We start from the raw sequence: 13,870 nt of genomic DNA, 5'->3' as shown, positions 1-13,870 counted from the left end.
TCTTTGGAAGTTGCCAGCTATTGAAACGCAATTTCCAACATCGGAGAACAGTTATGTCTTTTGATTTTTTATTTCTTCCAGTAATACAAATTCTTAGGCTCAAAAATTAGTATATGAATAAAATTTTGGTGTAATGCACGTAAATAGACTTGCCAGGTATAATATATATCTGGCCAAACAATTTTTGCAGGTTGCGAAAATTATAGATTTGTGATATGTGTTATTTGTTACAGGAGAAATAAACATCTGATTGGTCCATTCCATTTATATTTTTGCAGAATAAATGATTATTTGTACCCATGAGAGTTCAGAATGCTGACATTTGTACCCATCGTAGATTGAAACTGACTTTGTAACCATGAGAGATGGACTCCGTGTGACAAAAGTAGTCTGGCTTGGATTGGCACCTGCTTCGGGCTTGAAGGGTCCTACGTGGCTCTCCGAACCTCCCAAAGCCCAATCAACGTGGAATTAAACAATTTTTTTTAGTAAGGGCAGGAAGATTGAACAAAATTTTGCAAATTTCGCGGGACTCTGCGGATGCCCTAGCAGAGATCGTCGTTTTGCTTCCAACTATGGAGAAGACGTCTGGAACACTCCCAAGCCATCACCCTGAAACTACGGCTTTCAACGCTGTCATTCCCAAGACAGAAACGCCATTCGGAGCAGTAGCAAGCCATCAGTACGAAAACGTGAAAGAGGAACGTGCAAGGAATAGCTAGCAGAGGTCGAACCCAAGGATTAATCCGGCAAAATATCCCGGAACCCAGACAAACAAACTAGGGATTTGCAAGCTGCAAAGGCAGATGAGTAATCCAGTTCCTGATCACCAACAGCCACATCATCTGATGCACAGAATGAACCTGTCCCAAGATGGGTGAGCTGTGGAGCTCGATGCATCAGGCCGTACAACTGAGGAATGGAAACATAATGATTCAACCTAAGCTTCTTTAGTTAAGGTGATCTAGCCACTAGCCTCTCCAAGGCCTCAAAATTCACCGGGCACTCAACGCACTCAAACACAAGAGACTCCAGATGAGTCTCACCATCCGAAAAACATGATATCCAATCCATCACCTCCTCGTCTTCATCAGCATCCTCAACCACAGACTCCACAAGGTCAAGCACTCTCATCAACCTGCCAATACAAGGCAATGAAGGTATGAAACCCCTTTAACACAACAAACAAATACCACACAATGAAGAGTCAAATGTACAAACACCTAGAGTGCATACCCAGTACCCAACAATGCCACAAATATATGCAACCTTTCCTTATCAAACAAGAACCCAATATAGATAAAAACAACGAATACCTGCAGTTGGCAGCAATAGCGCCAATTCCCGCGATCCCAAAACCTTCATGGCACACGAGAACGAGTTCCTTCAAGGAAGGGAAGGAGCGAGCGATAAGGTTGAGGTCATCATCAGTGAGAGACACACGCTTCAGGTGAAGCTTCTCGAGCCAAGGGTAGGCATCGGCGAGTGCAGAGCCCCAGGGAGAGAAGTGGGCACCCCAGTTAAGCGGCAACAGATCGAAGTCCGCAAAACAAGGCTTGCCCTTCACGGTGAGGAACCGGACACGGCGGAAGCGGGAGGTGGCGCGGTGTGGCGAAACGGCGTAGCAGTTTCCGATGAAGAGATCAGATCGGGTGAGCACCTCCGCCCGGTACCATGAATGGCAGACGAATGAGGCGGCGTTCCGGTCCTGGCAGCATGTTAGGGTTCGTAATCGTTCAAGTCTCCATCAACACAACATTGGGCTTTGGAGGGTTCGGAGAGCCATGTAGGACCCTTCAAGTCCGAAGCAAGTACCAATCCAAGTCAGGTTACTTTTGTCACACGGAGCTCATTTTTCATGGTTATAAAGTTAGTTTCAATCTATGATGGGTACAAATGTCAGCGTTATGAACTCTCATGGATACAAATGGTCATTTATTCTATTTTTGCAGGTTGTGAAAATTAAAGAAAATAATTCATTTAATTTTTCTAGTCAGGGTTTTTTGCTTACCACAAAAATTTTTTTGTTGTTGTTAATCGAAAAATATTTTCGATTAGGACAAGCTAATTCGAAGTATTGAAGAAATAATGAGAAGGGAAGTAGATGTTAAAAAAGGTGCACGTGAAAGTATTATTTGGAAGTTGCTCATTATGAACTCGATTTTGGATTTCTTCTTAAATCGAACGGGCTAAATCGAACGGTTATATAGGTGGAGGAGTTGAAGACTTTCAACACGCGAAGAATTGATGGGTAACGTTTCATTAGCAAAAGAGTGGGAACGATTACTAGGGAGTGCGCGCGAGATAGCACTGGGTAATTAATAATCGGTTACAGAAGTAGACTATAAATATTAGAAAGTTTTAGGGAACAGGGGTTGAAATTTTACTTCAAAAAATACTCAAGCACACTCACATCCCCAGCGAGTTTCTGAGTCTGCGATCGAGTCTCTTTCTGTAGGGTTCCTTCCATATTTTTATCTTTTCAATTTATGCAAAAACTTTACTTTCCATGTTCAATTTACCTTTCAAGCAATTTTAATTTCCTTGTCAAATTTACATTTTAGCATCTTTTAATTTCCATGTTGAAAGTCCTTTGATTCACTCGAAGGCATTTTATTGCTTTGTTTAATTTTAATGCAATCTTTTATGATTCCAGTCAATTTACCTTTCAAAAACTTTATTTTTTCATTTCTTTTATTCTTTAACAAATTTCAATTTATCTTTCATTTTGATATCCGGCTAATCGAAGATGCTTTGATGCACTTATAAAAAACTGGTACCTGCAAAAGAGGAGTTGGTTTCGCTCCCAAACCATTAGAATCAAACCACCATCAATTTGCTAAAAATCGACAAAACAAATTGAAACGTTCGGTGGGACAGTTTAAATTGAAGTGTGTCAAAAAGTTTTTGTGTTATTTGGTGTATGCGATTGAGAAGTGGAAAGATCATTCACATGGATGATGAAGTGTCAAATGTGAATGGTGGTTCATCCACCAATGATAGCATACCAGTATTGTGCAATAAGCGGATGTGACTTCACGTTCGGAAGGTGCAATTGGAAGTAAAAGCATAGCGGTTACCACTGTGCAGACTGGAAATGTTGGACGTAACATTCGTCCACGTGGTAATTTGCCACCACCTCCTAACTACCGGTTGGACTCCTTATGGCCTTCCTCCCGGTTATACTCCACCGGTGGGTAGTTTTGTTCCTCCTGTTCGATTTGAGAGTGTAAATGGAGGGAATAACTCTCAAAAATCCACAACAACATTCTGAGTATTCTCGTGATTACAATGTGGGCTCTACTTCGAATGCTACTAATTCCATGGCAGTATATCGACAGTAAGTAGAGGAAAGTCATCATGACTTAGTCAATTTGTTGACTCAACAAATGACCACAATTCTAAATCTTATGATGGCTGATCACGAATCGAAATTCGAACGTCTTGCTAGACAAGTCGAACGTATTGCTCGAATCGTAGATTATGAGGAAAGTGAAAGGAACAATGCCAAGGGAAATAATGGATTCGAAAATATGTTTCAAAATGAAAAAAATATTTTTAACAGAGAAAATCCTCATGTAATTCCCCGTGGTCAAAATGCTGATGAATTTCTAGCCAGATTACGTGCTAATCATGGTGGTGAACGTTATCAAGTCACTAAATTGTGGAAGAAGTGCTCAATCGAGTCGGTTTAAATGTTGGCTTTATGAATCGACCTCAGTTTGTGTCTGCTTTCCCTCAAGTTGTCCAAATGACTGAAGTGCTAAGAGGAATGAAAAACCCAAAGATAACCACAAAATTTGCTGGGGAAGTTGGAGAATCAACCACTGAACATGTTGCTCGATATTTGGTTGAGATTGAAAATTTAGCCAATGATGAGAATTTGAAAATGAAGTTTTTCCCTTCTTCGTTAACGAAGAATGCGTTTACTTGGTTTTCGAATCTTAGACCAAATTCGATAACGACATGGAATCAATTGGAAACTGCTTTTCACGCTCAGTTCTATCGAGGGAAATTGAATGTGGCAGTTATTGATCTAGTTGCTTTGAAACATGAAGATGATGAAACCATTGATGACTATATGATACGTTTCAAAAATGCTAGAAGTAGGTGCTATGTGTCATTATCCGAGAGCAAAGTGGTGAAAATAGCAATTATGGGGCTAGGATTTTATATGCGCCGAAAGTTACTTAATGGGCATTTCTTTGATTTAGCCCATCTGGTTGAAAAGGTCCGTTAGACCAAACTCATGAATAAAGAGAAGGAGAAATATAGGAGTGAGCAAAGATCAAAGAGTAAATCTTTTACTCAAAAAGAGAAAGTTGCTTATGTGACTATCAATTCCTCAGAGGAGGAACTTGATTTCAAAATAGAGATCGACTTGGCCGAACTTAAAAAGGGCCCTTCATATGTTTGTTCTTTACTTAAAAAGCTTCCTAGTAATGAAAAGTTGAATGATTCAAGACTAAAAACTGGAAAGAAATACAATTTTGATATTTCGAAATCTGATCAAATTTTTGATATGTTGCTTAAAGATAAACAATTAGTTCTTCTTGAGGGTAGAATCTTACTTTCGGTGAAAGATTTAAAAGAGAAATCTTATTGCAAATTTTACTAGGCAACTAGTCATTCTACTAACAGTTGTGTTCGTTTCAGGGACTTAATTCAAGAAGCTATAATGGAGGGATGGTTGAAGTTTGATGATGGCAAGAAGGAAATGAAGGTTGATCCCTTCGATGCTGATGCTAGCTTCATTGAACCATATTTCGGAGTGAATATGGTTGGTATGTCTTACGACTTTGATGTGGCCTTTGACGATTTTGAGTCACAAGTTCGATCTGTGTATCCTCGAGCTGGGGATAGCCTGCTAGATTTTCTAGTACAACAAAATATTAAAGATCGGGAAGTGCCTCTATGTCCACGATGCAACGTTGTATTCGATGCTGAAGCTACAGTGATTTTTGAGAATGAAAGAATTGGCTCATAGAGAAGAGCAAGTGCGTCAGAGGCAGCCGATTCGACGTCTAGAGGGTCAGAGTTCTAAGACCCCTCAACAAAATTTAGTTACACCTTTGAGCATCCCAGGCTATAGGTGTTCAGTAGATTTGGAACTGTCAGGAGTTCCAGAAGCGGGATGCTCTTTATCGTCATAACCTACAGTGGGGACATCGGGAACCTCCTCGAAACCAATATCCTCACTACCATGGTCGAGCCAGAGGGTATCCAAGAGGGAGAGGAAGAAGGAACCCTAATCAAAATAAGAAGCCTCAAACAGATCTAAGCAAGGGGGCAACGCCTTCCGTTCATTCTTGAATAGTCTTTTATTCTAATGGAGAGACGTGTCCAAAGGGAATTCCATCTCCTGCGAAGATGGAGAAAGTAAAAGCAATAGCTCAGTCTTTGGGGGTCGACAAAGGTAAGGAAGTTGATGTTGATGAAGAGTACTTCGAAGAAGGGGATAATGATATGGTTGGAATGATTTCGATTATTCCGACCGAGTTTCTAGGGGAATATGCAGGTGACTCAGAGGAAGACTATGATATGGAAGCCGAAGAAGCTTTTTCCTTCATCTGATATGAGGATGAACTGGGTTACATTCTGAGGCCTACTGAGAGGCAAAAATCCCATCTCCGCCCACTCCACATCACTACTACTCTGAGTGGGATCAAAGTGAGTAAAGTTCTGATTGATGGGGAAGCAACAATAAATCTCCTGCCTGAAAGGATGTTGATGAAGGTTGGGAAGTATCCTGATGACTTGGTCTCCACAAATATTGCTGTAACGAACTTCAGTGGGGCTTTGACCTTAGCAAAGGGTCTAGTCACTTTGAGTGTAAAAGTTGGGTCCTCCGAACGAAATACTGTGCTCATGGTAGTACCGTCAAAAGCAAGCTACAATGCTTTATTGGGACAAGATTGGATCCATGGTGTGGGGGATGTACCTTCTACCGTGCATCAAAGCGTCCTTCTTTGGACGGAAGATGACAAACCTGACGTCATTAAAGCAGATTCAAACTTGTAAGTCGAACAGCTGCATGTTGACTTTAGAATGTATAGCCCTAAATTGAAACCTTTGAATGTTGACAGGACCAGGATGTTTCAGACTACCTGGTAATTGTAAACAATTATTTAAGTAATTCTCTTAATGTAGAAAATTAAAGTGGTTCTTCTGATGAAGTGGAATCATGTAGGAATATAAGTTCTTCTAGTAGTTGTAATGGCTCAATTTGTTCAATCGAGTTTAGTCATGGTATAAGTATTTCTTCATTATGTAATCCAAGTAATGTTTCAAACCAAATTGCTGATGTAGTAACAGAAGTACATGGTGTTGAAAATCAAGTTGATGTTAATTTAGTAAATGATCAAGTACATTTCATTCCCGATGAATCTGTTGATCTCTCTTTTGATTGCATCTATGATTTAGAGCCTTTGGGTTTCAAAAAACATTCTGTAATAGATGATGAAAAAGGTTTAAATCTCAGGGTCCCTTAGAAGAAATTAATTTGGGGACTTCTGATGATGTTCGAATCACTTATATCTGTAAATATTTTGTTGATCCTTTTCGAACTGAACTTTTTCATCTTTTGCATGAATTTAAAGATTGTTTTGCTTGGGATTATCATGAGATGCCAGGTCTCGATCGTTCTCTCGTAGAATATCGATTAGCATTAAAACCAAATGCTTGACCTGTGAAGCAAACTTCACGTCATTTTGCTCCAGAAATAAATCAAAAGATTAAAGAGAAAATCGAATGCTTGATTAAAGCGAAATTTATCCGAACCGCTCATTATGTCGAGTGAGTTTCAAATATTGTTCATATGATGAAGAAAAATGGGAAGTTAAGGGTATGCATTGATTTTCGGGATCTGAACAATGCTATCCCAAAATATGAATATTTTATGCCAATTGCAGTTATATTGATCGATTCTGTAGCAGGAAACAAAATCCTAAGTTTTATGGATGGTTATTTAGGATATAACCAAATCTTCATTGCAGAAAATGACGTGTCCAAAACTGCTTTTCGTTGTCTTGGAGCATTAGGCACTTATGAATGAGTGGTTATGCCTTTCGATTTAAAAAATGCCTTTCGATGAATACTATATTTCATGAGTATATTGGGAGATTTATGGAGGTATATATCGATGATGTCATGGTTAAATCAATTTCAGTGAATCAACACATTGATCACTTAAGAAAGGCATTTGTTACCATGAGAAAGAAGGGATTAAAGATGAATCCTTTAAAATGTGCTTTTGGTGTGTCAGCCGGAAACTTCTTAGGTTTTGTTGTTCATAAAAAAAGAATTGCAATTGATAAAATTAAAGCAGATGCAATATTAGCATTATCTGCGCCCAAATCGAAAAAGGAAGTGCAGCCCTTCCTAGGAAAAGTGAATTACCTCAGAAGGTTCATCTCGAATCTTTCTGATCGAGCTCGAGTGTTTGCACCTTTAGTGAAACTAAAGAATGACTCACAGTTCGAATGGACAGATGAGCATCAACTAGCATTCGATTCGATTAAGGCTTATTTATCTAGGGCTCCAATTATGGCAAATGCTCGTCCACATGAGCCTTTGAAGTTGTACATTATAGAATCTGTAAACACAATTGGGTGTATGTTAGCAAAAGATGATGAGAATAGGCATGAACGGGCAGTTTATTACCTTAGTCGGGTGCTAATTGATATCGAGATGAGGTATTCCTCGATAGAAAAATTGTGTTTGTCTTTAAATTATGCCTGTATGAAACTAAAATGTTATATGGTGGCTAAATCAGTTAAAGTTATAGCACAAACTGATCTCATCAAATATATGTTAAGTTTCCCAATGTTACAAGGACGTTTAGAGAAATGGATGCTAGCCTTGACAGAGTTTGATTTACAGTATGTCCCGGCCAAAGCTGTGAAAGGTCAGGTCAATGCAGATTTTCTTGTAGATAATTCGAAAGATCTGAATGACCAGGGGGCAAATTTAATCAACATTGAAGTTGATTATTGGAAGTTATATTTTGATGGATCGAAGCATAAAGATGGTGCAGGGGTTGAATTCTTATTATCTCACCAGAGGGGATTCCATCAGAATTCTTGTTTGAATTAAAATATCCTTGTTCGAATAATGTGGCAGAGTACAAAACTTTGATTTTGGGTCTCAAAATATTAATTAGTAAAGGGGATTTGGAAGTTTCAATACTTGGTGATTCTTAGTTGGTTTTAAAGCAGTTATTGAAGGAGTTTAAATGCAATAATGAGAAGTTGCAAAAGTATTTAACAACTGCTTAGGAGTTGTTAACCTCCTTTCGAAAAGTTTCTTTGGTTCATGGTGCACGAAATTGTGATCATCAATGGCGCCATCAACATGGTACGCTCATTGCAATCTCAACTCTTCATCACAACTCCGCACAACTAACCAGCAAGTGCACTGGGTCGTCCAAGTAATAAACCTTACACGAGTAAGGGTCGATCCCACGGAGATTGTTGGTATGAAGCAAGCTATGGTCACCTTGTAAATCTTAGTCAGGCAGACTCAAATGGTATAGATGATGAATAAAACATAAAGATAAAGATAGAGATACTTATGTAATTCATTGGTAGGAATTTCAGATAAGCGCATGAAGATGCTTGGTCCCTTCCGTCTCTCTGCTTTCCTACTGTCTTCATCCAATCCTTCTTACTCCTTTCCATGGCAAGCTTATGCAAGGGTTTCACCGTTGTCAGTGGCTACCTCCCATCCTCTCAGTGGAAATGTTCAACGCACCCTGTCACGGCACGGCTATCCATCTGTCGGTTCTCGATCATGCCGGAATAGAATCCAGTGATTCTTTTGCGTCTGTCACTAACGCCCCGCCCTCAGGAGTTTGAAACACGTCACAGTCATTCAATCATTGAATCCTACTCAGAATACCACAGACAAGGTTAGACCTTCCGGATTCTCTTGAATGCCGCCATCAGTTCTAGCCTATACCACAAAGACTCTGATCTCACGGAATGGCTGGCTCGGTTGTCAGGCGAGCGCTCGGTTGTCAGACGATCAACCATGCATCGTGCAACAGGAATCCAAGAGATATTCACCCAATCTAAGGTAGAACGGAGGTGGTTGTCAGGCACACGTTCATAGGTGAGAATGATGATGAGTGTCACGGATCATCACATTCATCAAGTTGAAGAACAAGTGATATCTTAGAACAAGAACAAGCGGAATTGAATAGAAGAACAATAGTAATTGCATTAATACTCGAGGTACAGCAGAGCTCCACACCTTAATCTATGGTGTGTAGAAACTCCACCGTTGAAAATACATAAGAACAAGGTCTAGGCATAGCCGTGAGGCCAGCCCCCAAATGATCTAAGAACTAGATGTCCAAAGATGAAAATACAATAGTAAAAAGGTCCTATTTATAGAGAACTAGTAGCTTAAGAATTACAAAGATGAGTAAATGACATAAAAATCCACTTCTGGGCCCACTTGGTGTGTGCTTGGGCTGAGTGATGAGCGGATAATTTGTATGCTTTTTGGCATTGTTTTTAGTATGTTTTTAGTATCTTTTAGTTAGTTTTTAGTATATTTTTATTAGTTTTTAGTTAAAATTCACTTTTCTGGACTTTACTATGAGTTTGTGTGTTTTTCTGTGATTTCAGGTATTTTCTGGCTGAAATTAAGGGACCTGAGCAAAAATCTGATCCAGAGACTCAAAAGGACTGTAGATGCTGTTGGATTCTGACCTCCCTGCACTCGAAGTGGATTTTCTGGAGCTACAGAAGCCCAATTGGCGCGCTCTCAACGGCGTTGGAAAGTAGACATCCTGAGCTTTCCAGCAATATATAATAGTCCATACTTTGCCCAAGATTTGATGGCCCAAACCGGCGTTCAAAGTCACCTCAAGAAATTCCAGCGTTAAACGCCGGAACTGGCACCTAATTGGGAGTTAAACGCCCAAACTGGCACTAAAGCTGGCGTTTAACTCCAAGGAGAGTCTCTACACGAAAAAGCTTCATTGCTCATCCCAAGCACACACCAAGTGGGCCCGGAAGTGGATTTTTATGTCATTTACTCATCTATGTACTAGTTTTCTATAAGTAGGACCTTTTACTATTGTATTTGGAGAGACTTTTGGTAGCTATCTTCGTTTTATGCTATCTTAGACCTTTGGGAGGCTGGCCATTCGGCCATGCCTAGACCTTGTTCTTATGTATTTTCAACGGTGGAGTTTCTACACACCATAGATTAAGGTGTGGAGCTCTGCTGTACCTCGAGTATTAATGCAATTACTATTGTTCTTCTATTCAATTCCGCTTGTTCTTTATCCAAGATATCACTTGTTCTTCAACATGATGAAGGTGATGATTGACGCCCATCACCATTCTCACTCATGAACAAGGTGACTGACAACCACTCTTGTTCTACAAGCATATGAGGCTTAGTGAATATCTCTGGGATTCTTTAATCGGAATCTTCGTGGTATAGGCAGGACCTGATGGCGGCATTCAAGAGAATCCGGAAGGTCTAAACCTTGTCTGTGGTATTCTGAGTAGGATTCAATGACTGAATGACTGTGACGTGCTTCAAACCTGCAACCTACTGGGCGTTAGTGACAGACGCAAAAGAGGGATTCTATTCCGGTAGGGGAGGGAACCAAACCGGTGATTGGCAGTACTGTGACAGAGTGCGTGCATTAGCTTTCACTGCGCGGATGGGAGGTAGCTGCTGACAACAGTGAAACCCTACACGAGCTTGCCATGGAAAGGAGTAAGAAGGATTGGATGAAGGCAGTAGGAAAGCAGAGAGACGGAAGGGAAGGCATCTTCATACACTTATCTGAAGCTCTTACACCAATGATATGCATAAGTATCACTATCTTTATCTTTTATATTATTTTCGTTCATCATCATATACATTTGAGTTTGCCTGACTAAGATTTACAAGATGACCATAGCTTGCTTCAATGCTAACAATCTCCGTGGGATCGACCCTTACTCACGTAAGGTATTACTTGGACGACCCAGTGCACTTGCTGGTTAGTTGTGCGAAGTTGTGTAATGCCATGGTATTGAGCTACCCAGTTTTTTGGAGCCATTACCGGGGATTATGAAAGTTGTGAAAAAGTATTGTTCACAATTTCGCGCACCAAGTTTTTGGCGCCGTTGCCGGGGATTGTTCAAGTTTTGAGCAAGCTTTTGGTAACAATGCCTGGGATTGTTCTAGTTTGGACAACTGACGGTTCATCTTGTTGCTTAGATTAGGTATTTTTTTTCGAAATTCTTGAAGGTGAATTCTAGAGTTTCATGATGATTTGTTGAAATCTGGCTGGCTGAGAAGCCATGTCTAATCTGATTGGACCGAGGTTTCAACTTATCACCACAAGAGCTTGATGATTTTCATCAATTTTGCTTTTGGAGCAGTGATCCGCTAAGGCTTGGCTGACCTTTGGTCATGTCTAGTGTTTTGGACCGAAGCTTTCTTTGAAAGCTTGGCTGGCTGTGAAGCCATGTCTAATTCCTGGACCGGAGTCTTAGACTAGCATTGCACTGATTCCTGGAATTCTCATTAAGAATTTTGATACCTTTTTCCACTTAATTTTCGAAAAACACAAAAAATTTACAAAATCATAAAAACCAAAAAAAAATATTTGCTGTTTCTTGCTTAAGTCTAGTGTCTCATCTTAAGTTTGGTGTCAATTGCATGCATTCATTCATGTGTCTTAAGGATCTTCAAGTAATTCTTGATGATTTCTTACTCTGATCTTTGAATTCTTTTGGCTTGAGTATTTATGTGTCTCATATAGTGTCAGTAGTACACAAACTGCTAAGTTTGGTGTCTTGCATGCATTGTTATTTGATTCTTGTTGCATTTTGATTATTAAAAAATCCAAAAATATTTTTAATTTGTGTCTTTTCAAGTCAATAATACAAAGAATTGAAGATTCAGAACATACTGCAGAGGAATTATACAGAAAAAGCTGAGCATTCAAAAATGCCCAGTGAAGAAGGCAGACTGGCGTTTAAACGCCAGCCAGGGTACCTGGTTGGGCGTTTAACGCCCAAAGAGGTAGCATTTTGGGCGTTAAACGCCAGAATGTATACCATTCTGGGCGTTTAACGCCAGGATGGTGCTAGGGGGAAGATTTTGTTTTCAAATCAATCTTTTTTCAAGTTTTCAAAGTTTTTCAAAACCAAATCTTTTTCAAATCATATCTTTTCAATCAAATGTTTTCAAAATCAATTTCTTTCCTTTTTCAAAGATACTTACTAACAATTAATGATTTGATTGAACATTTTTTGCCTTTTCTATTAAGGAAGGTTTTATGTTTGAATCATATCTTTTCTTGTTAGGCAAGTCATCAAAATTTTTTTTTAATCACATCTTTTCAAATTGTTTTCAAATCATATCCTTTAAAATTGTTTTCAAATCATATCTTCTCAATCACATCTTTTTAAAACCATAACTTTTCAATCAAATCTTTTTAATCACATTTTTTTAAATAGTTTTCAATCAAATCTTTTTAATTTCTAATTTCAAAATCTTTTTCAAAAATCATTTTATTTCTTTCCCACTTTCATTTTCGAAAATTAAGTGATGTTTTTCAAAAATATTTTCAAAATCTTCCACTTAATTTTCGAAAATTACTTCCCCTCTTCCCACATCCTTCTATTTATGGAGTACCACTCCTTCTAAATGCACAATTCGAACCTTATCTAATTAAAGTTCGAATTCTTCTTCTCCTTCTTCTTACTATTTCTCTTTTCCTCTGACACTTCAAGGAATCTCTATACTGTGACATAGAGGATTCCACATTTTCTTTTTCTCTCCTCTTTCATATGAGCAGGAGCAGAGACAAAGGCATTCTTGTTGAAGCTGATCCTGAACCTGAAAGGACCTTGAAGAGAAAGCTAAGAGAAGCTAAAGCACAACTCTCTTTAGAGGACCTGACCGAATTCTTCAAGGAAGAAGAACACATGGCAGCCGAAAACAACAACAATGCCAATAATGCAAGGAAGGTGCTGGGTGACTTCACTGCACCTACTCCTGATTTCTATGGGAGAAGCATCTCTATCCCTGCCATTGGAGCAAACAACTTTGAGCTTAAGCCTCAATTAGTTTCTCTAATGCAACAGAATTGCAAGTTCCATGGACTTCCAATGGAAGATCCTCATCAGTTCTTAGCTGAATTCTTGCAAATCTGTGACACAGTCAAGACTAATGGGGTTAACCCTGAGGTCTACAGACTGATGCTATTCCCTTTTGCTGTAAGAGACAGAGCTAGAATATGGTTGGATTCTCAACCTAAAGAAAGCCTGGACTCTTGGGAAAAGCTAGTCAATGCCTTCTTGGCAAAGTTCTTTCCACCACAAAGATGGAGTAAGCTTAGAGTGGAAGTCCAAACCTTCAGACAGAAGGATGGAGAATCCCTCTATGAAGCTTGGGAAAGATACAAACAATTAATCAGAAAATGTCCTTCAGACATGCTTTCTGAATGGAGCATCATAGGTATTTTCTATGATGGTCTCTCTGAACTATCCAAGATGTCTTTGGATAGCTCTGCTGGAGGATCTCTTCATCTGAAGAAGACGCCTGCAGAAGCTCAAGAATCGATTGAAATGGTTGCAAATAACCAATTCATGTACACTTCTGAAAGGAATCCTGTGAACAATGGGACTAGTCAGAAGAAAGGAGTTCTTGAGATTGACACTCTGAATGCCATATTGGCTCAGAACAAGATATTGACTCAACAAGTCAATTTGATTTCTCAAAGTCTGTCTGGAATGCAAAATGCACCAAACAGTACTAAGGATGCTTCATCTGAGGAAGAAGCTTATGATCCTGAGAACCCTTCAATGGAAGAGGTGAATTACCTAGGAGAACCCTATGGAAACACCTA

General features: G+C 39.3%; 1 protein-coding gene and 1 non-coding gene across 2 annotated transcripts; both read right to left on the bottom strand.

The window, feature by feature from the left end:
* Nucleotides 1-741: 741 nt before the first annotated feature.
* On the bottom strand, nt 742-3,113 carry LOC130933939 (F-box protein FBX14-like). The gene is made up of 4 exons (XM_057863536.1): nt 3,009-3,113; nt 1,317-1,708; nt 1,000-1,138; nt 742-912 (listed from the first exon to the last, which is right to left on the bottom strand). The coding sequence occupies exons 1-4, from the start codon at nt 3,111-3,113 to the stop codon at nt 742-744; spliced, it is 807 nt and encodes a 268-aa protein (XP_057719519.1).
* Nucleotides 3,114-13,352: 10,239 nt separating this feature from the next.
* On the bottom strand, nt 13,353-13,460 carry LOC130937686 (small nucleolar RNA R71). Its single transcript, XR_009068892.1, has one exon. It is a non-coding gene; the product is annotated as a small nucleolar RNA R71 (small nucleolar RNA).
* Between the last annotated feature and the right edge of the window lie 410 nt (nt 13,461-13,870).

This window comes from Arachis stenosperma, chromosome 6 (genome assembly GCF_014773155.1).
Source record: "Arachis stenosperma cultivar V10309 chromosome 6, arast.V10309.gnm1.PFL2, whole genome shotgun sequence".
Taxonomy (NCBI): domain Eukaryota; kingdom Viridiplantae; phylum Streptophyta; class Magnoliopsida; order Fabales; family Fabaceae; genus Arachis; species Arachis stenosperma.
The sequence above is the reverse complement of the archived record's forward strand: the minus strand, read 5'-3'. Positions and strand labels throughout refer to the sequence as shown.

Coding starts and splice junctions, on each gene's coding strand:
- LOC130933939 (XM_057863536.1), bottom strand. CDS start 3,113: ATGTTACGTCCAACATTTCCAGTCTGCACAGTGGTAACCGCTATGCTT. Junction 1,139..1,316: donor GCTATTGCTGCCAACTGCAG/GTATTCGTTGTT, acceptor TTGTATTGGCAG/GTTGATGAGAGTGCTTGACC. Junction 913..999: donor TTGAGTGCGTTGAGTGCCCG/GTGAATTTTGAG, acceptor TCCATTCCTCAG/TTGTACGGCCTGATGCATCG.